This window comes from Protomyctophum bolini (assembly GCF_963924005.1).
Source record: "Protomyctophum bolini genome assembly, chromosome: 20".
Lineage (NCBI taxonomy): Eukaryota > Metazoa > Chordata > Actinopteri > Myctophiformes > Myctophidae > Protomyctophum > Protomyctophum bolini.
In genome coordinates this window covers 23,665,818-23,690,232 of record NC_137881.1, presented here as the reverse complement: position 1 = coordinate 23,690,232, position 24,415 = coordinate 23,665,818, and the positions used below count along the sequence as shown (strand labels likewise).

General features: G+C 47.7%; 1 protein-coding gene across 1 annotated transcript; it reads left to right on the top strand.

The window, feature by feature from the left end:
* The first annotated feature begins 225 nt into the window (after window positions 1-225).
* Window positions 226-23,273, top strand: LOC308335577 (insulin receptor substrate 2-B-like). The gene is made up of 2 exons (XM_080792656.1): window positions 226-5,008; window positions 16,766-23,273. Exons 1-2 carry the CDS (start codon window positions 697-699, stop codon window positions 16,768-16,770), a joined length of 4,317 nt encoding a protein of 1,438 aa, XP_080648782.1. The 5' UTR covers window positions 226-696; the 3' UTR covers window positions 16,771-23,273.
* Window positions 23,274-24,415: the final 1,142 nt, after the last annotated feature.

Here is a 24,415-nt window from a genome sequence, read left to right as displayed (position 1 = left end):
TCAATGAAACGCCGTGCAACGCTGTTGGGTCAGAGCGAATGACGTAAAGCCCGCCGTCGGACGGCGATTGGCCCGAACCGCACGCACGGGCTGCCACTCTCGGCGGCCCCGTCCAATGGAAAGGCGCGTATGCGCCTTTGTTCCCTCCCGTTTGGTCCGTGACGCACGGGTCAGGTGTTGTTTGTGCTGTGTGGCCCGTAGAGAGATGTGTACAGAAGAAGAAGAAGAAGAAGAGAGGAGCGCATACAAGTGCTAACCTGCTAACTCTCCAAGCTAGCTGAGGATTTCTTGCCCCGTTTCGTTTACACGGCGTCACAAACACACACACACACACACACACGCACGGCTCTTCTTCGGCGCGCTCGTCGTCATGGTGTCGCCCACGGCGGACGCCAGCTCGTGAACACCAGGTCCCCGCAGTGGAGTAGCCGTGTCGCCGCGGTGGAGAGGCCGGGGCAGACCCGGGGTTCGAGGAGCGGATAATAAACAAACGGACGGGGGGCTCAGGAAGAGGAGGAGGAGGAGGATCGAGGAGTCGTGCAGGTTAGCTGGCCTAGCATAGCGCGCTAGCCAGGCAGGCAGCAAAGCCGGAGCGGGCGAGCTCGTCTCCCGAAAACAACAAGAAGAATGGGGTCTGTCGTCTCCACTCGGATTATTAGCTCGCTAGTGGAGTGACCTCTGAGTGTGTTTCTCCCGATGGCGAATTTCACCAATTACCAGGACGGCAAAGCCGCGATGCTGCTGCTGGAGTCGCAGCAGCAGAGGGACGTGGTGGGGACGAAGCCCGCCGCGGCCACCGCGAACGGAGACGGCGGCTCGGTCGGGGAACCCCCGTCCCAGTTGCTGAACATCGGCGGCGGAGGAGCGGGAGGAGGAGGCTCTCGTTTCCATCAGCATTTACCGCCGTCCTCCAACCACCTCCAGCACCACCACCACCTGCTCAGCCAACAACACCACCACCACCACCCGCCGATCGGCCAGCCAAAGGATCAACAACAGCAGCACGGTGCCGCGGTGTCGCACCTCCATCACTACCAGTTGCCGCAACAGCAGCAGCATCTTTCCGGCGAGAACACAGCGGATTCTCCGGGCAGGAGATCCACGTCCTCGGCGCATGTTGACGACCCTCTCGCTGCCCCGAGCAGCAGCAGCGGAGGCGGCCATGTATACGCGTCTGTGAGCGTCACCAACAACACCTCGGAGGCGGTGGACGACATTCGCAAGTGTGGCTACCTGAGGAAGCAGAAACACGGCCACAAGCGGTTCTTCGTGCTCCGAGCGGCCAGCCACCTAGGCCCCAGCCGCCTGGAGTACTATGACAGCGAGAAGAAGTTCAGGAATAGCCTGCGGTCTGCCGCTGCGGCCGCGGTCAGCGGTGGAGCCGTGGCCCCTTCTCCCCCGAAACGAGTTATTTACCTCTACCAGTGCTTCACGGTAAACAAAAGGGCGGATTCTAAAAACAAGCACCTCATTGCCCTCTACACTAAGGACGAGTACTTTGCTATTGTGGCCGAAAACGAGCAAGAGCAGGAGGACTGGTATGTAGCGGTGAGTGAACTGATGAGTGAGGGGAAAAAGGGTCATTTGGATTCTGATGATTTAGACGATGGATACGGTACGGTGACCCCCGGTACAGTTTTTAAGGAGGTGTGGCAGGTTAATGTGAAACCGAAAGGACTGGGCCAAACTAAAAACCTCACAGGCGTATACCGTTTATGCCTCTCCACCAAAACCCTGCACCTCGTCAAGTTGAACTCTGAAACTCCCTGTGTTAACCTCCAGCTGATGAACATCAGGCGCTGTGGGCATTCGGAAAGCTTCTTTTTCATCGAGGTGGGACGCTCCTCCTCCATCGGGCCAGGCGAGATCTGGATGCAGGTGGACGATTCCGTCGTGGCCCAGAACATGCATGAGACCATTTTGGAGACGATGAAGGCGCTGAAAGCCTTTGCAGAGTTCCGGCCCAGGAGTAAGAGTCAGTCGTCGGGCTCTAACCCGTTGCCGTTTATCACCACGCGGCGTCACCTCGGAAACCTGCCACCGAGCCAGACGGGCCTGCAGCGCCGCTCTCGGACCGAGTCCGTTGCTGGGACGCCGCCCTCTAGCAAGAGCTCCGGAGCCAGTGGCTACCGCTTCCGGACGTCCAGCGAGGGCGAGGGGACGATGAACCGGCCTTTCCGCTCAGCTACGGGGAGCCTCGTGCACCTCAACGCCGGCCGTGCTCACCTCGGGCGCCAGGAGAGTGGCAGTGGCTGCGGCAGCAGCAACGTCGGCGTCGCCACGGGAAACGCAGGTACAAGCACGAGCGGCGTGGTGCGTTACGTCTCCCGCGCCATCCCGGGGTCGTCGTCCTCCGCCACCTACCACGCCCGCTCCGCGTCTCTCCCGGTGTCCCACTTCCCCTCCACCACCAGCCCTGTCAGCGTGTCGTCGAGCAGCGGCCACGGCTCGGTGTCGGACACGCTCACGCGCCCGTCCAGCGCCTCCATCTGCGGCTCGCCCTCCGACGGTGGGTTCAACTCCTCAGACGAGTACGGCTCCAGTCCCGGGGACTTCCGCTACTTCCGCGTGCGGAGCAACACGCCCGACTCGTTGGGAAACACCCCGCCCATCCGTGAGGAGAACTGCCTGAGCGACTACATGGCCATGGGCTGGCACCGGGAGTCACTGGGGTCGAGCTCGTCGGGAGGAGCGGAGACGCCACGCGATGAGACCATGTCCACTACGGAGGACGAGCGCTGCTTTTCATCGTCGTCATCGCTGAGGAGGCGGACCCACTCCTTCACCAGGCCGGGCGCAGGAGGAGCTGCGGGGGTGGCAGTCTATCAGAAGATGACCCAGACCACCTTCTCGTTGGAAGAGGGCTCAGTGGGAGAAGCAGGGCTCCCATTCGGCAGTGGGCTCCTCCTCCGCGGGGGGCCTTCGTCTTCCTCTTCGTCGCTCCGCTCCGACTACAGCTCGTGCTCAGAGCACAGCCAGCAGAGTCGGCCCTCCACGCTCTCCCGGACGGAGCCCGGCGGCGGTGGTGTGGGGGCTGATCCCCATCACCCCTCCTCGTCTCTGGCAAAAGAAGACAGTGGCTATATGCCCATGCTGTGTGGCGTGGCCGCGTCGTCACGGGACACCCCGCCCGACTACATGCCTATGCAACCCACCTCCTACCAGCACCACGTCTCCCACTCCCCCCAGTTTCACAGCCCCGCCTTAGCCTCTCGCATGGCCCACCACCCCACCAACTCCCAGTCCTCCTCTGCGGAGTCCCACGGCTACATGATGATGCTGCCGGGGGGAGGTGGGGGTTCGCCTTCCCCTGTGCAGGCCTCCCCGAGCCCCCACAGCGGCTCCAGTGCGCCCGGGTGTGGCACAGGCAGCGCCGGCATCAGCGACAGCATCGCGGAGCGGCCCGAGAACGGCGAGTACATGGACATGTCGTACAGCGGCAGCCGTAAGCTCTCCGGCGAAGGCGGAGGATACTATGCCCTCAGCACGCCCGAGGGCACTCCGAAATCCTACAGCCCGTACTTCTCCCTCCCTCGCTCCTACAAGGCCCCGGCGAGAGAGAGAGACGAGAAGGAGGAGTACGCAGAGTATGTTCCCATGAGCTCCCCCGCCAAGCCTGTGTACTCGTCAGTCGCCGGCGCCTCCACCCCGGAGAAGAGGACCGCGGGTGGAGGCGGAGGCTCCAACACCAGCACCCCTTCTCATCCGCCCCCGCCCTACGGCGCTCAGCATCAGGCCATGGCCGACCGGAGGGCCGTGAGACCCAACCGGCTTCCCCTGGGCAGGCGGAGCTTCCACGGCTTGCCGCGGGCTGGCGAGCCTTCCGCCGCGTCCACGGGCGTGTCCGCCTCTGTGCCCGCGACCGGGAGCTCCTCCGAGGGGCCGTCTAGCCCGGGGGAGTACATCAACATCGAGTTCGGAGACCATTACCCACACCAGCAGATGCCCTCCGGCGGCAACTCCCCTCCTCAAACCCAGGCGCAGGCGACGAGTAACCAGGACTACATGAGCGTGGACGTCGGCGGAGCCGAGCGGCAGGACGGCTCGTCCGCCGGGGCTCTCAGGAAGAAACAGTCGCCTCGACCCAGCCTGGTGGCGCCCTGGAACCCGCCCACCTACATCCGACCGCTCGCTGCCAACACCGCGTCGCTGACATCCCCGGGGGTCCCCGCCGGGGGTCACTGGAGGTCGACGATGGGGGACGACTACACCGACATGACCTTTAAAGTCGCCGGTGGCTCACGGTCGAGCCCCACGGCGATGCTGCAGCACCTGTGCGTGATGGAGGGCCGCTACGGACACGCTCCTCCCGCCCCCTCCTCCGTCTCTCCCCCTCCCCTCCCTCCATCGAGTCCCGGGCGGGCGCCGCAGCCTCCTCACCACCACCTCCTGCCGGAACCCAAGGTGGTGCGAGCCGACCCGCAGGGCAGGCGAAGACACAGCTCCGAGACCTTCTCCTCCACCTCCACCTCCGCCTCCGCTCCCCAGGCGGGAGGTGCCGCGGGCCCCTCGTCCTCGGCCACCCATCCCAGCTTGGCTCACCCCTCGGCCCCCAACGGCGGTTCTCACCCGAGTGACGGTCAGCCGACGGCCACCGCCCGGTGGGGCTCTTCGGGCTCCTTCGACAGCGTGTGGATGTCCGTGGACGGCGGGCCGGGCGGCGGAGGAGGAGGGCTCCCCCCGAGAACCTCCGATTTGGACGTGACCCCCGGCGCGACAGCGTCCTCCTCCTCCTCCTCGGGAGGAGTGGGAGGAGGCGGCAGGATGTGCCGGAACATTTCTCTGGGCTACCAGAACGGCCTGAACTACATCGCTCTGGAGCTGAGGGAGGACGGGAGCAACGGGCCGGCCGCCGGCGCCACGGCCGCTCTGGGAGCCGGCGCAGGTGCCGGCGGGAGTTTGTCGTCATCGTCGCTGTCGCTGGCAACAACGGCGCCGCTGCCAGAGAACGGAGCATACGCCAGTATAGACTTCACCAAATCAGACGGGGTCACCGCAACGACCAAGGGTGAGTTGTACCCCCACTATTGTGTGTGTGTGTGTGTGTGTGTGTGTGTGTGTGTGTGTGTGTAGGGTTGTCACAATTAGTACATAATCGTCTGATTGCATTTGAGGTAATTGCAATTATTTTGTCTTCGTGTACATATTGAGAGTTTTTCATACATTAAAAAAAGCAGAAATAGCTGATCTTTTACAACGAATCACGAAGCTTGTAGATCAGCTAATTTCTGCAATTTTATAAAGTATAAAATGTATTTAAAAACAAAAATGCCATTAGTGTGTTGGTATATTTCAGTTATTTGTCATATCTTCCCTGTGTACACTCTTTTATTACCAAACCTAAAGGCAAACAGAATTGTAATTTCTACTCATAATGTTTCCAATTACCAAGATGTCTGTGTGTGAAAGAGAGGGCTATTGGAGATGTTTTCTTGTTTTGTGTAGTGTGAGAGACTGTGTGTGTGTGTGTGTGTGTGTGTGGAAGTGTGTAAGAGAGAGCATGACTTCAGTCAATATTTCCATTTGAAATCTCATTGAAAACCAAAATATCCTTGTGCTGTGCTATTAATAGGCACATTCTCTCGGTTCCCTGCATCAGGCCTTGTCTATTTTTGATGCTAGGCTCCTGTGATGTTAACAGTGGTTCTTGTGAGCGTCTGTCTGACGGCGGAGTTGAGGTCTCGGAGCGGCTTCAGTGCAGAAATGTGACGGCAATACGCTCCATCTAGACGACTGTCTATCTGTGTGATTGTATTTTGGTTTGTATTTGAGCCTGTGTGTGCGATGCTGCTGCGCGCATGCTCACACCAGCTGACTGTTCATGTGCTATTTACTCTCTGTAAGCTGAGTTGAGTGAGGTGAAGTGTGGAGTGGACACGGACAGACAAACAGGCCGTGCGTGCGTTCGTGCCTGTCTATAGATGTACGCAAGCGTAAACTGTCTGTGTGTGGGTGCAATATTTTACTCACAGTGTGTGTGTGTGTGTGTGTGTGTGTGTGTATAGTGGCATGTGAAGAGGCATGTGTTAATGACTGTGTAAAAGGTGGTAACAGTGTTGTAGCTAGACACTCTGAGTGAACTGTACGTGGTGTGTGTGTGTGTGTGTGTGTGCTACTATTGCAATTAGAAATAGAATGATTGTGTTCACTGTAGTGCTTAATTGACATACACCTGCCATACACCTTCAATAGCAAAAATGATTTGCAGAAATTGGCAGCTATAAAAACTCATTGCATTTATGAGCTTGTAGATCGGCTATATTTGGCAAACGTTCCCCCCAGAATAGGGATGCTTGGGGTTCACGAAAGTGGCATTTAAAGTTTTAAGCATATTTGGATTAACCCGATAATATTGTTAATCGCAATTTATTTTGCCACAATTTATTAACCACTACAACTACATACATCGTTGACTGGGGGTCTCCCAGGGCTCTGTACTTGACCGACTCCTTTTTTCACTCTATACCAAATCTCTTTGTTTTCGTCCAAATGACTAGAATAGGGATGCTACGGTTCATGTGGTACTACTAGCCTATTGTGATGTTATTGCCTGTCGGTCAGTGCTTGTTACACTGATAGAGATAACCTTTGTACTCGGTGTCACATGCACACACGCGCGCCGCATACGCATACTACACACTACGCAGACAGGATGCATAAAAAAGACGGGCAGGGGAAGTAAACCTCAAATATAAAAAAGAAAGCAGTTCACATTCACTATTCCATCATTATTTCAGCTCACTTCTCCATTCCACACTCAGTTCATCTTCTCTCTTGTTTCTCATTCTGCTTTGCCCCCTTTCTTCCTGAGCATGTCACGCTTGTGTGTGTGTGTGTGTGTGTGTGTGCGTCTGTCTGTGTGCGAGTGAGTCAGGGTTCTCAGCAAGTGATGAGTGACTCATTTGTTTATCGTTGTGCTGAATAGAGAGTGAGAGTGTTCAACTAAAAATTGTCACTGTTGCTTTAGGTTAACACAGGAGATCAATTGACGCTCATAAAGCGGACTGTGTGTGTGTGCGAGCATTTGGGAGTTTTGTTTTCTGCCGCTGCAAGCAGGTTCATTGACCTTTGTTTTGTGTGTATGCGTGTGTATGCGAACTGACTGTGTGTGTGTGTGTGGGGGGGGGGGGGACTAGGCCAGATAGTTCAAGGTAACATCATAACATGAGCAAATCTTAATATCTCATTGTTCCTAGTATTCGTACGCTCAGACATTAATCTACAGATCTGTGTGTGTGTTGGGGGGGAGGGGGGGGGGGGGGAGGCTAAGTTGGTGGTATATATTTCCATCCATTGTCAATAGCAGCTGTAGCCTATGCAATGCGTTCAATAAAAGCATGCTATTGGAATAAAACATATACAGTAATCCTAGTCGACAAACATTTATCGCCATGGTTTTAGTTGACGGAATCAACACTGGCTCACTGCCACCACCGCGATGAGATGAGAGATGAGATGTACTTTATTATCCCCGCAGGGAAATTGATACGTTACAGCAGCATAATGTAAAATAAACGGTAATCAAACAGACAGACAAACACACAAGCAAGACCACAGACCACAGACACGGACGGGACCATAAGCATTAGGGGAGAAAGTTCTCATGTGTTGTATAGTCTAATGGCGGTTGGCAAAAAGGAGAGTCTACACTGCTCTGTGTGCATTTTCGGAGGGAAAGTGAGCCTTCGTCTAAAGGTGCTCACCCTATCCTATAAGTCTCCATAAAGTGGATGGGAGGGGTTAGCCAGCATGGAGATCAGTATGTCCCTAATTCTCCTCTCTGCGACTGACTGCAGCCCCTTCATTCTGAGGCCAACAACAGAACTGGCCTTCTTTGCATTTGCATTGCATTGTTTTATGCATTGCAATTGCACTGCATGAAACGGAACGGTGGTCAAACATTTTCAGTAACCTTCTACACAGAGCCTCCTCAGGAGGTACAGTCTGCTCTGTCCCTTTCTGTACTGTAGACAGCCTCTGTGTTGTCTTTCAATCCAGACCTTTGTTCAGACGTCCAGTCCACAGTTTCAACCTCTATCATCTCGTTAGTCTTCCTGATATTCAGCAGTAGGTGATTTTTAGGTGACACTATGCAGTGTCCTTCCACAGTGATGTAAATAGGTTTTCAATGTAATGAGTCCCGGGATGCAGGGATGGTCTTTTAGAGGAGTCCCAGGGACATTTCATGAATCCCACTTCAACGACATTACTGTACATGCCGAGTACAGTAGTGCATCCCATGGATGCAGAGGTCGTTGTTTTATTGCGTCCCTTAACTATAAACTGCATTTTGGGATGCAAAATGCACCCTATTTTAATCTCTGTCCGTCTGAATGCGTTGATGTGGGACAAAGATGTGGCTGTCCTGTGACCCCGTCTGCCCCACCGAGGGGGAAATAGACAGACATGCTGTTGACATTTGGAAACGTCATCTGTCAACAAATGGCACATTAATGATTTCTGACATGAGAAAAACACAACTCCATGCCGTTGTATCTCTCATGGAGACTACAGCTTCATCAGGCTTGCTTGCTTTGCTTTGTGTTTTTGACTAATTGTGTGTGCGTGAGTGCGTGCGTGCACACACGCAGTGGTTCCCAAACCTTCTAGCCAGTGACCCAAAAGAGAAATGTTATGTTACCCCGCTGGGACCCAACCTGATATAAATAGCAGATCTACAAGCTCACAACGTGTCGCTTTATGCCGCCTTGTGAGCTTGTAGATTGGCCATTTTCACTACTGCTTAAATATTTCTATTGTAATTTATGGAATTTATTTTCTTTTTCTTTTATTTCTTCATGAAAAACAAATTATATATATATATTGGATTTGTTTATAATTCATGAAAAATATATTTTCTTTTTTGAAATGATGATTAAAAAGCTAAAATAAAGGGACTCATACAAATGTGTCTGCGACAACATGGCCTACAAATGGGTCCCGACCCAATGTTTGGAAACCAGTGGCCTAGATGAGTCAATACGTGTGTGTGTGTGTGTGTGTGTGTGTGTGTGTGTGTGTGTGTGTGTGCGCGCGCGCACGTGCGCGCCCTTTGATGTGGCCTTCTCAGTTGTTGATGCCGTGGCGACATGTTGGGGCACTGCAGGCCCTACAGGAAACGCATCATCATCAGTCAGGAATGCACTTCCTCTCAGCTGGGCTCGACACACTGCAGCACACCTGGATCTTGACTGTGTGTGTGTGTGTGTGTGTGTGTTCTAGATTCAATAGTCCTAATGCCAATAAGCATGAAGAAAGGAACGTTAATATCAAAACAAGCAGCATACCGAGCAGGTTCTTCAATAAGATATGAGATTATTTATCTGTGAGTGCTTGTTGTATGCTGTTCTTAAGCAATTAACATCAATATGCCATTTTAACAACATCTCATCTCATCATGAATCGTTCTTGGTTGTCTTGTGATTTGGGTTCAAGGGACCTTGTAATGTTGATTCATTAATTGAAGCCTGTTGCTAGGTGTTTTGATAAATATTGACTGGCACTGTGGCTCCAAGACGCAGGGCTAGCCGATATATAGATACTTCTTTCCATAGACCTGATTGCTTGTTTATCTCTCTCAGCACAACATCTGGAAACCCTGGCCAAAGAGACACATGCCAAGATGCCAACCCTGTTTGTTTTGATAGCACAGACGCTAGCAGGCAGTATGCTGCTGCCGTCATGAATTAATACAGTATTTAGCGCAATTTGCCATAGGGTAAAGGCTCATACATAGTCTGGATTTTCGGTGGTTAGGTGACCACCGAACTACAACATGACGCCACGAGCTGCGGTGAAGAGAAAAAAACACCGCCACCGCTCCAGCCCTTCTCTCTGTTTTTACTCACCACCGCTCAATGTAATTACAGCTCCGGTGGTCACCTCATCACTGAAAATCCAGACTATGAAGACTAGTCAAAAGTCTTTTTTATAGGGTAAGAACTAAGAAACATCTCTTATAAAATGTATCATATGTTAAAACCTTTACAACCAGTAAAGCATCTGTGTTCAAATAATTAGGCATAGTCAACATAGCTTAGTTTTTATTGTATTTTCGTCAGTGGAAAAAGGTAGTCGACAAACATTTTTCGCCATAGTTTTAGTTTACCTCTCTGTTTCTGTGTGTGTGAGTCGTTCCCTGACGTTCCCACCTCTTGGGCCAAGTCTTCTATATTTACTGTTCTATTTGCAGTCGGACATGAATTTATGAGCCGTACACAGGCATGCACTCACTGTAGCCTCCACGTAACAGGACCCCCTTCCACCCACCCGTGTATGTGCGTGTGTTTATGTGTGCGCACGGGATTGTGAACATGAACTCTTTAATACAGATTAGATATGTATGTCCACAGATGTTCGAATTATTAGCAATCATACACAGGCGCGCACACACTGAAAGAAATGCAGTATATGCATAATATATACAGTATTATGTTGTTTATTTAACCCATTAAATAAAATCTCTACAAATGTCTGTCTGAAAAACTTGTATATATATATTATATATATATTATATATTATATATAACAAATATGGCCAAAAATGTTTGTGATTGCGACACGAAGTGACTTGACCTGGGCTTGTATATCTGCTATTTTTGAACAGCTAGCAAGTATAAAATACTAAGTGGTTAAAATGACACGCATTTCCCTTTCCCGGTTTTAATGGGTTAAAGTATGTGTGTGTATTGCACACTTTTGTGAAAATTAACTCTTTACTCACAGCGAGACGCATACAGATGTTTAAGTACACACACTCACACTTGTCCGCCGGAGCATTTTATTTTAGCAGGGTCTTCTCTCAAAGCAATCTCTGGCTTTAAAGACCTCTTCTGCTGGGATTGTTGCATAATTATCTGGGAGGTGGAAAAGAAACCCAGGTGTTGAGATGGCTTAAGCAATCTGACACTTTGACTGGCCGGTGGGAATTGGACACCCCACGTTGGCAGGGTTGGTACCACGCTAGTACCAACTAAGTGGGTTAAAGTGGCACAGGCACTGGCATTAACCCCGTCTCCTGACCCTAGCAGGAAGAGATTCATTTTTAAAGGTAGGGTAAAGGTCCCTGCACACTGCTGCGTTTTTCACATTTTTAGCTGCGTTCTTCCGTCGGTTTCCCCCCCCCAAAAAAAACCATCCAGTGTTCAACCACCTTAAGTGTGATAGTAATCATTGCTGTATAGAGTGTTTGTTCAATAACAGGGCGGTCTCCCTGTCTCTCTGGCGCGTTAATAAACAGAAAATAGATTTTCTAAATTCCAATCCGCCAATCAGGAGAAAGTAGCCATTTATCAGCTTCATTTTTTGTGTGTTCCAGTTCCAATTTTGTCTGCTCACTTCTTTGTGTCATCACTTACAGTTTTACTTGTTTAATCTGTATCCTGACTGAGTTCTCTATCGGATAAAATTGATATCCCAACCTGAAAATGCATTTTCTGTTTAATAAGAAGCTGGAGAGACATGGAGACTCTGTTACTGAACAAACACTCCATGGCAATGAGTACTATCACAATATAGAGAGGGTTTTAACACTTGTTTAAACCAAATAAAATCACTTGACCTACCACCCTGCTAGATAAAACCTGGCCATTCCTTTGGCAGATAACCCACTGGTAACCAGTAACTATGCGTTGTGCGTTCCCATTCTGTTCTCACAAATCTATCTTAACCCATTTTGACCGGAGTTCAGATTTAAAAAATGTCTTCTACATCCTGACAGTTTTCTGAAAAGGCTATGTTTCTAGTGTTTTTAGCATTATGTTATACTTGAGCTATTGAAAAATAGCAGATCTACAAGCTCATAGTGCGGCACCGAGTGCTACAAGCTTGTAGATCTGCACCTTTTTTTTTATCGTGAAAATGTGGAGCAAATCTTTGAATATATATTAGATATCTTAGATGAACGCCGATTACATCCGAATGATACGGACTATGGAAATTCTGCCTGTGGTGCTTTAATCGGATAGGTCCAGAGATGTGTACCGTTTTTTGTGAGATCTGCACAAAAGCTGTAGGTGGAAGTGCAAAAAGTGTGTTCTGAAGAAAAGGAAGGAAAATCTATCCTGACGTACTTGATGTGAGTTTTCGCATTTTCCCATGTAAGTGGATGGGTAATTTTAATGCACTAATAAATTAATTATCAATCAATAATTTGTTAAAGTGAAAAAAGGGCTTCGTTAAGACCTCCGTAATTTTATGGTCAATTCCTGTGTGAAAAGTGGGAGCGATTGGGGCAGGCAGTGAGGAAGCAAAGATTTGAGTTAAAAACGTTGGCTGTGCCTGTGAAAGAATATATATTCAAAGATTTGCACCACATTAATTAATTAATTAATTAAAAATGCCAGATCTACAAGCTCGTAGCACAGCACTCGGTGCTGCGCTATGAGCTTGTACATCTGCTGCTATTTTTCCATAGCTAAAGTTTAGAATAATGGTTAATGTGGTTAAAAGCTAAAGTGACACAGATCCGTTCCAGGTCTTAAATTTTCTTTTGCATTTTCAAACGCATTGCTAATGTGACACGTTCACACTGAGGCTATGGCTATTTGGGGAGTCCTTGGCACCGGAACCAAACGTTAAGGGAAACCCTGGCGTAGTCTACTACCAGTCTCTCCTACTTCTGGGTGTCAGGAGGATGGTAGCTAATTCAGTCGTTTGTTACGTATAACCTGCCAGTCGGCTCCCTGCTCCAGAGACGTTTTTTGGGGCTCGACCTGCAGCTGTCTGGTGCTCGCTCGTTACCCAGAAGGACATGTTGCGTCTCGTTGGTGATAAATGGAGCAGGTTACTGTAAGCTGTGTGGAATGAGTCAGACGTTAGTCTTATGTGTAGTTCACTTCTCATACTGTTAGGTAGGTCTTCCAGAACACCTTTTAGCTCGAGACCCCCCCCACCCCCCCTGTTATGTCTCCCTGGGAAACAAACCAGTGAAAATAGCTGATCTACAAGTTCACTGCGATCGTGCGATGAGCCTGTAGATCAGCTCAACAAAAACAAACTTACTGACAGTGATTATTTTAAGAAATTCTCTGATTAAATATTTGAATTTGTTTTTGAATTTATGGACAAAACATAATACATACATCAGTGTGATTTTATTTTTTATTTTTAATCGTAATGTTTTAAAACAAAATAGTACTGGGGAAAATAACAGGGTGGGGGGGTGTCAAGATTTAGAAGCCATTTGTAGAATCGTCCTCAGGTCTAAATGGGTTAAGGGGGTAGTTGCTCGCGACCCATAAAAGTGGGTCCCGACCTTAGAGTATAAATATAATAGAGACGTCAGCGAGAGGAAACCCTGAGGCCAAATGGACATGGTGTTGCAGCTGAAAGCCAGCGCTGGTCCCGTTGACTAACATTGCGCACGTTCATGTTATCGGGCCAATGACACGTGAGCGTCGGCTGCTGCGGCTATACCCGATAACATGATCGACAAGCCAAAAGCTTATTGATACTCGGGTCTCGATAAATGCCGAACCGGGTTTGTAATGGATTTTCGGGGCTCCATCCCTATACTCCTGTCTGCCCATTCCCTGTCTCATCCTTCACTCCGGTTCTTCTGTCTGCCCAGCCCTCTCTTCCAGAGACACTGCAGTGAGAGAGGAGAGGTTTTACAAGCGAGCCCCTCAACTTACTGGAATGTCATGTTAGATAACTTTACTGGGAACGTGTGTGTGTGTGTGTGTGTGTGTGTGTGCTCTCAATATTCTGAGATGGAGGGAGAAAGAAAGTGGGAGAGAAAGACGGTCAAGCGAGAGACAAACAGTGACAGGCTAACGGAGAGACAGACGGACGGACGGGACTCGTTAGGATTTGAGCGGTTCCTTACCGAGAGGGAGAGACAGAGACCCCCACAGAGAGAGAGGGAGAGACCCCCACACACAGAGAGAGAGAGAGAGAGGGGAGGGAAGGTAATGGAGCTAATTTCCCAGCAGACACCAGGCTGATGTCAGGGTGACATGTTCCCCTGTCTGTCTCAGTGTTGATTTCCTCGACAAAAACTGAGGAAAAAATGCAGACTACCTTTTTTTTACTGATGAAACTAAGCAAAATAAAAACTAAACTATGATGACTAAAACTATGACTAAATATATACTGACAATTTCATCAACATAAAAACTAGACTAAAGTGTTATGGAGGGACTAGTGGAGAAGGGATCCAGTAGAACTAAAACAAGTCATCATGTGTGTGCGTGAGACGGAAAAGATCTTTGTACATTGGCTACATTCCACCAAGTGAAAGTCAGCCATTTCAATGGCATCACATCCCACCATTCTTTTGCGACGACTAAATCAACTGTATATTTAGTTGGATCTCAATCTAATGATATTTAGTCAACTAACACTGGTCTGTCTGTGTGGTTGTTATGGAGGGACAGAATGAGACTAGGTTAGACTGAGGTAGAGGAAGCAAGAGGATGAGATGTGGGGGACGGAGAGGGAGAGAGGGGGGACTGAGAGAGAGAGAGTGGGGACTGAGGGAGAGACGGATGGAGAGAGAGGGGGGGGGGCAGACTGAGAGTGAACAAGTGATGGAGAGAAGGAATGGAAAGACACAACAGACATTGAGACAGAGAAGGAGTGAGCAAAGATCTGTTCACTAATGCAGAGGTGTGTGTGTGTGTGTGTGTGTGTGTGTGTGTGTGTGTGTGTGTGTGTGTGTGTGTGTGTGTGTGTGTGTGGAGGGGGTCAGCTGAGGCTGGTGTACTGAGGAGCTTGTTTTGATTAAAGTCCGGGTGTGTCACCAGAACCCAGAGACCTCTCTCTCTCTCTGTCTCTCTCTGTCTCTCACCCTCTAGCTTTTTTCCCTATTCTATCCCTTTGTCTCTCCTTTCCATGCTGTTTATCCCATCCATCCATCCATCCATTCCTCTCTCCTCATCGCTCCGCTTCCCCTCTTTCTTTCTCATATCTTCATCCCTCTCTCGCCATCTCTACGTTACAAATCGCATTCTTTTTACAGTAGCCTCTCCGTGTGTGTGTGTGTGTGTGTGTGTGTGTTCCAGCAGCTATATTGTAGTTCATTGTTGTGGTGGACAAAGCATCCCACAGCCACAGAGTCAATCCAGGCCACAGACCCACAACCAAAACAACTACCATCCCTATTCCCCTAAATACAAGCCTGACTCTGCACCATTTGGCTGCAGTGTCATGTAGAATATCCTCTATGCTATTCATATATATTTTTTATTATTTTCTCCAAAATAATTGTATGATTTCCCCCCTTGTGTATCGTGCCTGCCACCATTGCTGTTCTTGTGGAGGGCAGAGATCCCAAAACGCAGTTTATAGTTAAGGGACGCAATAAAACAACGACCTCTGCATCCACGGGATGCACTACAGTACTGTTTTTATTCTATTCTATTCTATTCTGTTTTCTACATTAATATACCGGTAACCACATTATAACCATATAAAATGAAATGGGAGTTAAATGCTGAAATTTCTAAAAGACCATCCCTGCATCCCGGGACTCATTACATTGAAAACCTATTTACATCACTGGGAGGTAGGGATGCCAAACGACTCATATTTGGCCAATCGACGAATCGAGGCCGAAAATCGACGTGTCGAACGACTTTTTTCCTTTTTTTTGTTCATTATTTTTATATTTTTGTTGTTGCTGCGCAGCAGTTGAGGAGAACGCAACTATGCATTCCTTTAAGCAACACAACTTCTGCAGCTGCATCCATATGTTTAGAATTTGCATCAATGATCAAATCCCAATAATAAAAATTAAACTTTATTTTACAACGAAACTGAAGGAGCAGCGGCGCTATCGGCTAGTAGTCCCAACTCTCAATTAAGTGTCTGCAGCCTGTCACGAGCCCCGTAATGAACTGATACGGGACGCACGTTCCGTATTTTAATGTCGGGTCGGAGAATAAATACAGTATGAATGACGGCGCAATTTATTTGACAACTCTGTCCTGCTTTCTTCACGAGAAGAGAAGTGCGCTCACCGCTCAGAACAGAGCAGATCTGTGGCTGTCGGCTCACTTTACGGCATGTGCAGATGAGATGTGAACCTGGGTCTGGGAAGCTCAGAGCTGCAGCCATTGGCTCATGATACGAGCACACGTATGGGACAGATCATTCAGTGTTGCTAAGATACCACCCCCCACCACACACGCACACACACCCTTGGACGATGGGGTCCACAGCGCTCTGCTCTGCTCAGCAGCACAGCACAAACACGTACCTCTCGTTTATAACGTTTTACATTACAAAAAAATAATAATACAAATAAAAACGATTTTTCGACTCATAAGTTTTGAGTCGCGGGAGGCATGAGTCGAAAATCGAGTCGATTTTCAACTTTTTTCAACATCCCTACTGGGAGGGTGTGGAGTCCTGCTGTGGGTCGGGACCCATCTGTCGGTCACAGACCACCAATGAGTCACGACTCGAGTAAAAATTATTCTTTTACTACATAAAAAAAATATGGTAGTGCACAGTGGTGCAGTCGGTAGCGCTGTCGCCTTACAGCTAGACTGTCCTGGGTTTGATTCCTGCTAGGGAAGTTGTGGGCGTGTTCTCTCCTCCGTGTCATCAGTGCCCATACCCTGGGGAGGGTTGGCAAAAGGGCCTTTCTGTTTAGGGTTTGCATGTTCTCCCCCGTGTCCCCTAGGGTGGGTACCCTCACAAAATACATGCCGTAATCCTGGTCTTTATACTGCGTCTAGTAATGTCTTACTGTCTCTCTTCTTGTCTCTCTCAGATTTACTTGTTTGCTAATGTCTCACTGTCTCTCTTGTCTCTCTCAGATTGAAGGACGGAGGTACGACAGAGAGAGGCCCCCCTCCTCATCTCTCCACTCTCCCCAGTGACCTTTCACCCACCTCACCCCCCTCCTGCTGATGAACCTTGACCTTCACTCAAACCGAGATGCTGCTGCTCATGATCAACGCCGGACGGACGGACGGACCCACAGACGAACGACAAGAGGCTGCTTGCAGTTCTGTCGTTTATGACGTAATTCATCCTTTACTTTCATCTTACATTTGTTGTTTTGTGTATATATATGTTACAGTACGATAGAAAAAAGACACAGTCGAGTTGAAAAAGGAGTACTCGTTTTCTTCTAGTTCACCTCCCGCACTCCCCCCCCCCCCCCCCCGACGCTCGGCGGTGCATCCTGTGGCTCAAGTCACCTTCCGGCGGCGCGTCTACGACGGTGAAACCGAGTGCACCTTTTTCAATCTGACTGGTTTTCCCATCATACTGTGACACACGGTACGATATATTAGTATTCTTTCTCGGCAAAGCCACCAACCCGACCCACTTTTCTTTTTCACTCGACGCTGTCGGTGCACGCTGCCTCCTTCCTCGTTCTTCTTCCTCGTTGTCTCATGCCTCTCAAGACAAAATGGCCACCTGCCAACGGACTGTGGACGAGTGCGAGCCTGGGACAGACTGAGATCGTTTTTCTTTTTTTCTCCTTCATGTATTTTATATCGACAGCACAGCACTCGTTGTGCTACTCGTTTTAGTCCGCACTGTATAAAAAAAGGGAGGCTGGTAAAATGGTGAGCAAAAAGGCATTACGGTACAGAAAGTGAAAGTAGTTTTGGAGAAAAAAAAAGAAAAAAAGATGCATTGGACAAAAAAAAAAAAAGTTATTTTTTTAAATACCTGCTTTTTGTCCCATCCCTGATACGGTACCATAGAATTTATAAGTGGTTGATGAATTTGTAGTACATTTATTTCTGTTTGGCTCTTCTGTTTTTGAGTGGAATAGCCCTAACCACACCAAAAAGGGTCGCCATACAACTCCTTGGGTCCAAACGGCTGCGAGGAGTTGTGACCCTTGGTGTGGTTTGGGCTTTAAAAATTGCATAATCTCATGGCTGGATCCATTTATTTTCAGTTGACGAGTAGTTGTTGTTGTTTTCCATTGCACCAATACCGCACCGGTACCCATATTGGAGCCACGGCGCTGTAGACGCGGTACGGAACCATTCTTCTCAGTGGGGATAGCATATCATGCTAACTGTGGAACCATTCTTCTCAGTGGGGATAGCATATCATGCTAACTGTGGAACCATTCTTCTCAGTGGGGATAGCATATCATGCTAACTGTGCCTGCGTGGGTGTAGCACGGTACCCTTAAGCAAGTGGAAGAACGAACGAAGCATCAAGTGTTACTCTCCTCATGCTCTCTTAGCAAATATTTATTTATTGTGTCACAATAGCTATGGTATCCCGATACATTTCTTCGCGAGCTGTTTTAGTATTACATGACGGTACTGCACTTCAGTCAGGGTCGGAATAGAACGCTAGCCCAAACGACGGCCAAATGCTGGTCAAGTTTGCCAGTGACTGGGAAGTGGGTGTAATCTCCCTGCTACGTTGTCACAGAGATGTCCTATTCTATTCTGTAAATCATACCTGGTTGGTGAAATAACTATAATGACCAGGTGTACCTCGTCAGCTTTCCAACCCCTTGTGGTCGGTGAATGATAGCGTTGGTTTCCTGCCCTGATAACTAGCCCAGTTCATGTTTATCAAGGTCATTTCCTCAGTGAGTTTGTTTTGTTTTGTTTTATCTCCTATGGTCCACAGCACAGAGTGCGTCTACAGACCTGCGTAAATGCGTACTCGGTGCACACACCTTCAAAACCTGAGCATATAGTTGCACAAATGGGTAGGAGAACCGATACATGGAAGTTTCACTCAGATATGGACACGCATCCATGATCACTCGCATAACACACTAGAACAGTGGTTCCCAAACTGTTTCATGTCAAGGACCCCCAAATCGACACCCAATCAGAAAATATATGCCAAGGACCCCCAAAAGAAAATCTTAACAGTGATTTTTAACCACTTTCATTTCAAGGACCCCCCAGTTTGGCATGCATTAGGCTACGGACCCCCATTTAATGGCATTTCTATCTCTGGGACCCCAATTTATATTGTAAAATCAATGTTAATTTAACTCTGAGTGAATTTGTACACTCTCTGAGTTATAGACCCATAAAGGTCCATTTGGTTCCTAATTATCATTTAGCCGGCGACCCCCTGTAACTCTCAAGGACCCCTAGGGGCCCCCGGAGCCCACTTTGGGAACCACTGCACTAGAAGAGAAGGCTGCGAAGTGGGCTGGAAAAAGACACGCACCCCCACGCCTTCATAACAGGCACATGTCCCAAACACCATGCATACATACATACATACAGACATGCATACAGTAACTAGCATGTAGGCAAAGGACGCACACACACGCGTCACTAACACATAGCACACACACATGACACATCACTTACGCATAACATGTCACATAACATGCAGGTCAGGTTCTGCTCTGACTGCATGACACACACACACACACACACACACACTGATAGTCACAAGGTTGGACAGCTCCTGTGACGTCTGGCTGAAACAAACACACATACATACACACACGCGCGCGCACGCATGCACATACAAAGCGTCTGCATAGTGCATACATACATACATGCATGCATGCACCAGGCATGGACACACGCAGCACATTGGCTCAGGCGCGCGCACACACACCGTGTCCGTCAGTGAGACTGGATGACGTAAAGAGGTTTCCAGTAACCTGAGCCTGGGTCCCAGGTGCAACGTGCTGGGCATTCTTACCCTGTCGCAACCCTACATACACACACATGGTCAGACAGCCACACACACACACTTGGACAGCAGACCCACATTAGCGCCTCAGCCAGTGCTTGCTTGCTCTCTCTTGCGCATGCACACACACACACACACACACACACACACACACACACAGGGACGACTGATACACCCATATTTAGCCATTCTACTCACTCTGCTCTCCCATGTCTGCCGATGTTTTCGCAGATAAGACGACATGCTCACACACACAGACACACACACACTCACTAACTACGCTGATACGAGGTAACCCTCCCCACTGTTTGGTGCTCTCCCCACTCGGTCAGTGTGACATTTGAAAGTCACCGTACGCCCAATGCATTTCATTTCATTAATTTGCAAATCGCCGGAGGCCAGTCAAGAAGTAGTAGGTTCGACAAGTTTGTTTTGAACTCCAACCGTGTGCCAGGCGGGCAGGGTTAGTCACACAAGACAAGCCAGTGATTGTATGAAAAGTTTTGCAGACAATTGCAGTGTTTTTGACAGTTTGCTTTTTCTGTGATTTAGCTGCTCACCTGCGACTGTCTACATGGTCCCCCGTGCAGTAGGCACCACCCACCCGCTTCCGCTATGTCCTTGGAGACCGAAACCAATGTTAATAAGCACTTGGAACTATTGTTTGATCCAGGAAACTGGATCGCAGTGCCGATTTCGTCGAAAATAAACTGTAAATGTAGTCGACTAAACTCTTATATTTAGTCGACTAAAACTATAAAACATTTCAATGACTGAAATATGACAAAAAACAAAATGACATTTCATTCAAAATACTATTTTGCAGGCAAAATCAACACTGGATAGGAGAGAGCAAACTGTTAATTTTTTTTGTTGCATACCAGTATATAATTATTGTTTAATCTTTACGTACTGGATGGGTGTTTTTTTTTATTGCATCAGAACAGTCCAGCTAGCATAAACTACAGATACAGTACCCCAAAAACTTAACTGATATTTAACATTTCAGACACTTTGTTGTGTGACACTTTTGCCGGATGCGGCAAGCAGCGCTCAATTGGTACAAGCACTTTTCCCTCCATTTAAATTCTCAGCGAGGACTGAACGACAAAGGGAGAGACAAAATATGTATCGAGGCCAATATTCTGGCATGTGTTTGTGGAGAGGAAACAAGAGGTGCAAATCATTTCTCACGGTACTTTCTTTTTTGTGTGGCTGTAATTGAATATGAGGAGCTTGACAGTGATAATGAATCATTCGCTACTATTTGTCGGTACGGAAATAGGAGAAATTGCCCTCTGTGACCATAACCTCCCCCCCCCCACACACACCCCCCACCCCTATATAACGCCCTCTCTTACTCCCGCCCTCTGGAATAGGGTTACTCACTTAGACTTGTACGACCCATGTTTTAGATGGTTCAGTCCGTGAGTGGGGGGGATTGAACCCCTAAAAAAGGTGAATATTTGATGTGGAAAAAAAAGACAATTTTCTGGGTTTAAAGACGGTATTGACCCTGTCACGTGTCTTATATTTATATGAGCATTATTACTTTTTGTTTTATTTGTTCCTCTTCCCATCTCTCTAATGAACAAAGAATTTAATCTACAAAGACTTAAGTCTGTGTGTGTGTGTGTGTGTGTGTGTGTGTGTGTGTGTGTGGGGGGGGGGGGGGGAGTTCTGGAAGACTTATTTTTTTCTTTCCCCTGTGTACTTAAGTTAATAAGGAAGTTAGTTTGCTTTTATTTTTATGACTGCCACATACATTGTGATTATATATATATATAAAATCTGTCCTCATGTTAAACTGCCCTCTTCATTATGTTAAAATGTTAAATGAAAAGGATTTCATCTGATCCTGCAGTTCTCCTCCAGCCCTAGGAACAAGAATTCTGTTGGTTTCCCAGTTTGAAATTCGATGCCCATACTAAGTTATGTATACAATGTGAGTTAAGAACCTCTTGTTCTGATTCCATACCAATTCTGCATATACCCCCCCCCCCCCCCCCCCCCCCGCCAGTTATAAATTCTGACATTTATTCATCCCAATAATCCCAGAAGAGTAAATGGAAGTCAAAGTTGGAAAACAAGAACCACCCTAGTATATGTATTCTACTTGCATTACATTGATTACAGTTCTGCATCAAGTAAGCAGTTTGTTTTATTTTATATTTTAGATATTGTGATTTATTTTGTACCTATAGTTTACAGAGGGATGATAATCATTTGTTTTATTTTACGATTGTTGTTGGAAAGGGGCAGGTCTTGTTAAGACAGATGTTTTTGTTTGGAAGAAAGATGGAGGGGGAAACAATTTGCAAAGGGGGAGAGGGGAGAGTACGTAGGCTTTTTTTTGCATTTTTTCTTTTTTGTGGGGTTTTGTAAGAAAAAAAAAGAGGGATAACCGTTCCCTTTGCCTAATGTTTTACTTTCATAACTATATTACACATTACATGCTGCTGTGGCGTACACGATTTGAATGCTGTTGGTGGCAACTGTAACTCTGACAACGACGATGGCGACGATAATATGTTCATCATCCGGCTACCGGACCCCCCCCCCGGGTCACTTAGACCCCATTCCTGAACCTTCAGGAATATATGTTGGCACGCACTCTGCCTGCCCGGGTCCATCCCTTAATGGGAGAGAGAGGCGGCTTTCTGAGCTGTTCTAATCCTCTCCCCTCTTCTTAACCCCCCCTCCCCTCCCCTGAGTTGAATGCTGTCATTTATTAGCTTTACGGAAAGAGAAAGGCGGTTAAAAAAAAAAAAAGAAGAAAAAAAAGCGGTGACGATGACAATACTGTGGAGGCGAGTAATACTTCGTATGTGCATTATTTTTCGCAACGTACGTCCTATACGCGATATATATATATTAAAAAAATACATAATAGGCTTCATGTACGCCATTTTGGAAATAACTTCCTACTTCCGGGGCTCTTCCGACTTTCTTCACCGCTGTGTTGCCGCTGATACTAATTAAGGCTCGGTTCCTGTTTAGTGTACAGTGGTAGTCAAACTTTTTCATTTCAAGAACCCCCGGGCCATAACTGTGAGAGTGTACAAATGGAACCAAATGGACCCTTACGTTGTACACTCTCGGAGTTACACACCTCCTGTACGGGGCCATTTGGAACCCACTCAAGGACACTTTGAGAGCCACTGGTGTATCGGAGTGTTACCAGTGAGTCAACATGCGCAACAGCAGCACCCTGACTCTGTTTGACCAGAATGGAACAGCCTTAATTAGGGCTCGGAAGTACAGTAGGAAGATGTTATTTCCAAAATGGCGTATATGTGCGTAGAGCCTACTGAAAGAGAGACAGAGAAAAAAACAAACGGTTATGGAATAGAGGAATGGAAACCTCTACTGTACATAAGGAAATTCAGTTGTTGCTTTTTTCCCCTTTTTTTTTCTTCATTTTTTTCATGTCATGATTGGCTGGTGCCTCAGTACAGCGACCCCCACCCTCCTCCAATTTTTTGTTTCGTTTTGTTTACTTTTTCGACTCTTTCTCTCCTGTTTTTGTTTCGTTTTCACGTTGGGAGGGAAAGGGGGGACACAGGAGTGTTTCTCCGGGGAGGTGATTTGAGCATTGGCATAGTGTTTCTATTTATCAAGACTTTTTTGCTTTCAATAGAGCTATTGCAATAAAAATGTGTTCATGTACGACCGTCGCCTCAGCTCTTCTTTATTTGTGTGTGTGTGTGTGTGTGTGTGTGTGTGTGTGTGTGTGTGCGTGTGTGTGTGTTCCAAGACTTTTCAAAAAATGGTAAGATAGCAGATGTAGGCCTACAAGCTCGCAGCGCAGCACGATGTGACACTGTGAGCTTGTAGGCTTATATCGGCTATCCCCCCCCCGGACCCCCATACCCTTAGAACGACTGGCTTACTGTATAACACCTGTGACCGACTCCAGGGGCCAATGGACTTTGACACACTGACTCTTCTTCGAATTGTCGCTTCTCAGAAGTTCAGCATAGGCCGTTGGATCGAAGCCAAAATAACTCCACCGCGGAGCTCATATGATGTGCTGTGTGATATGTATGTACCATGTCCATTATTGAGCTCATATGATGTGCTGTGTGATATGTATGTACCATGTCCATTATTGCTTTCTGCTTCCCAGATTTACTTGCGTCAAAGATGCAATTGTTAGGACTTGAATAAGTCGCCCTTTGTTGAACTTGTGTGGTCAAATGGTTTGAGTAAAACATAGCTATATATTTGGTATGTATAGGTGCGCCATAGCATGAGGAATAATGATGAATATCAGGGGTATTTAAATATCACATTTAACCTCAAATTCTGTGTATATTGTGTATATATTCCTTTTTTTCCCCCCAGACATTCATCAGATTTTTAGATCTGCATTATTCAATCTAAATTCTTGTTTCAAGTCTGATCTGAATTCACGCCAATATATGTGACACATAAAGACACCTTTTCTTGTGTGCATCCATACATGCGTTGTGAGCATCGGCAATTGTTGTCTTGTCTTCCCTGACTTCAAACCTATAGTGTCCATATTCTGGGGTGAACATATACAGTAAAAATATTTCTTGTAGAGGGGGAAAAAAATCAGGGGCATAGATCCTGTGGGAATCTGGTCAGGCTTTGCCTTTTTGAAATTACTGTTTTGATTAGACAAGATTAGGGATTAAACCGGGATTTAACAGATATCCTGGTTTAATATATCCTGGATCAGCGATTAACCGGTTTCATGAAAGCCGGTTAATCTTGCCAGTTTAAATTAGCCAGTTAACCTGGATATGTTGAGGCTTGTTACTATATCGAAACTAATTCTGTGGATT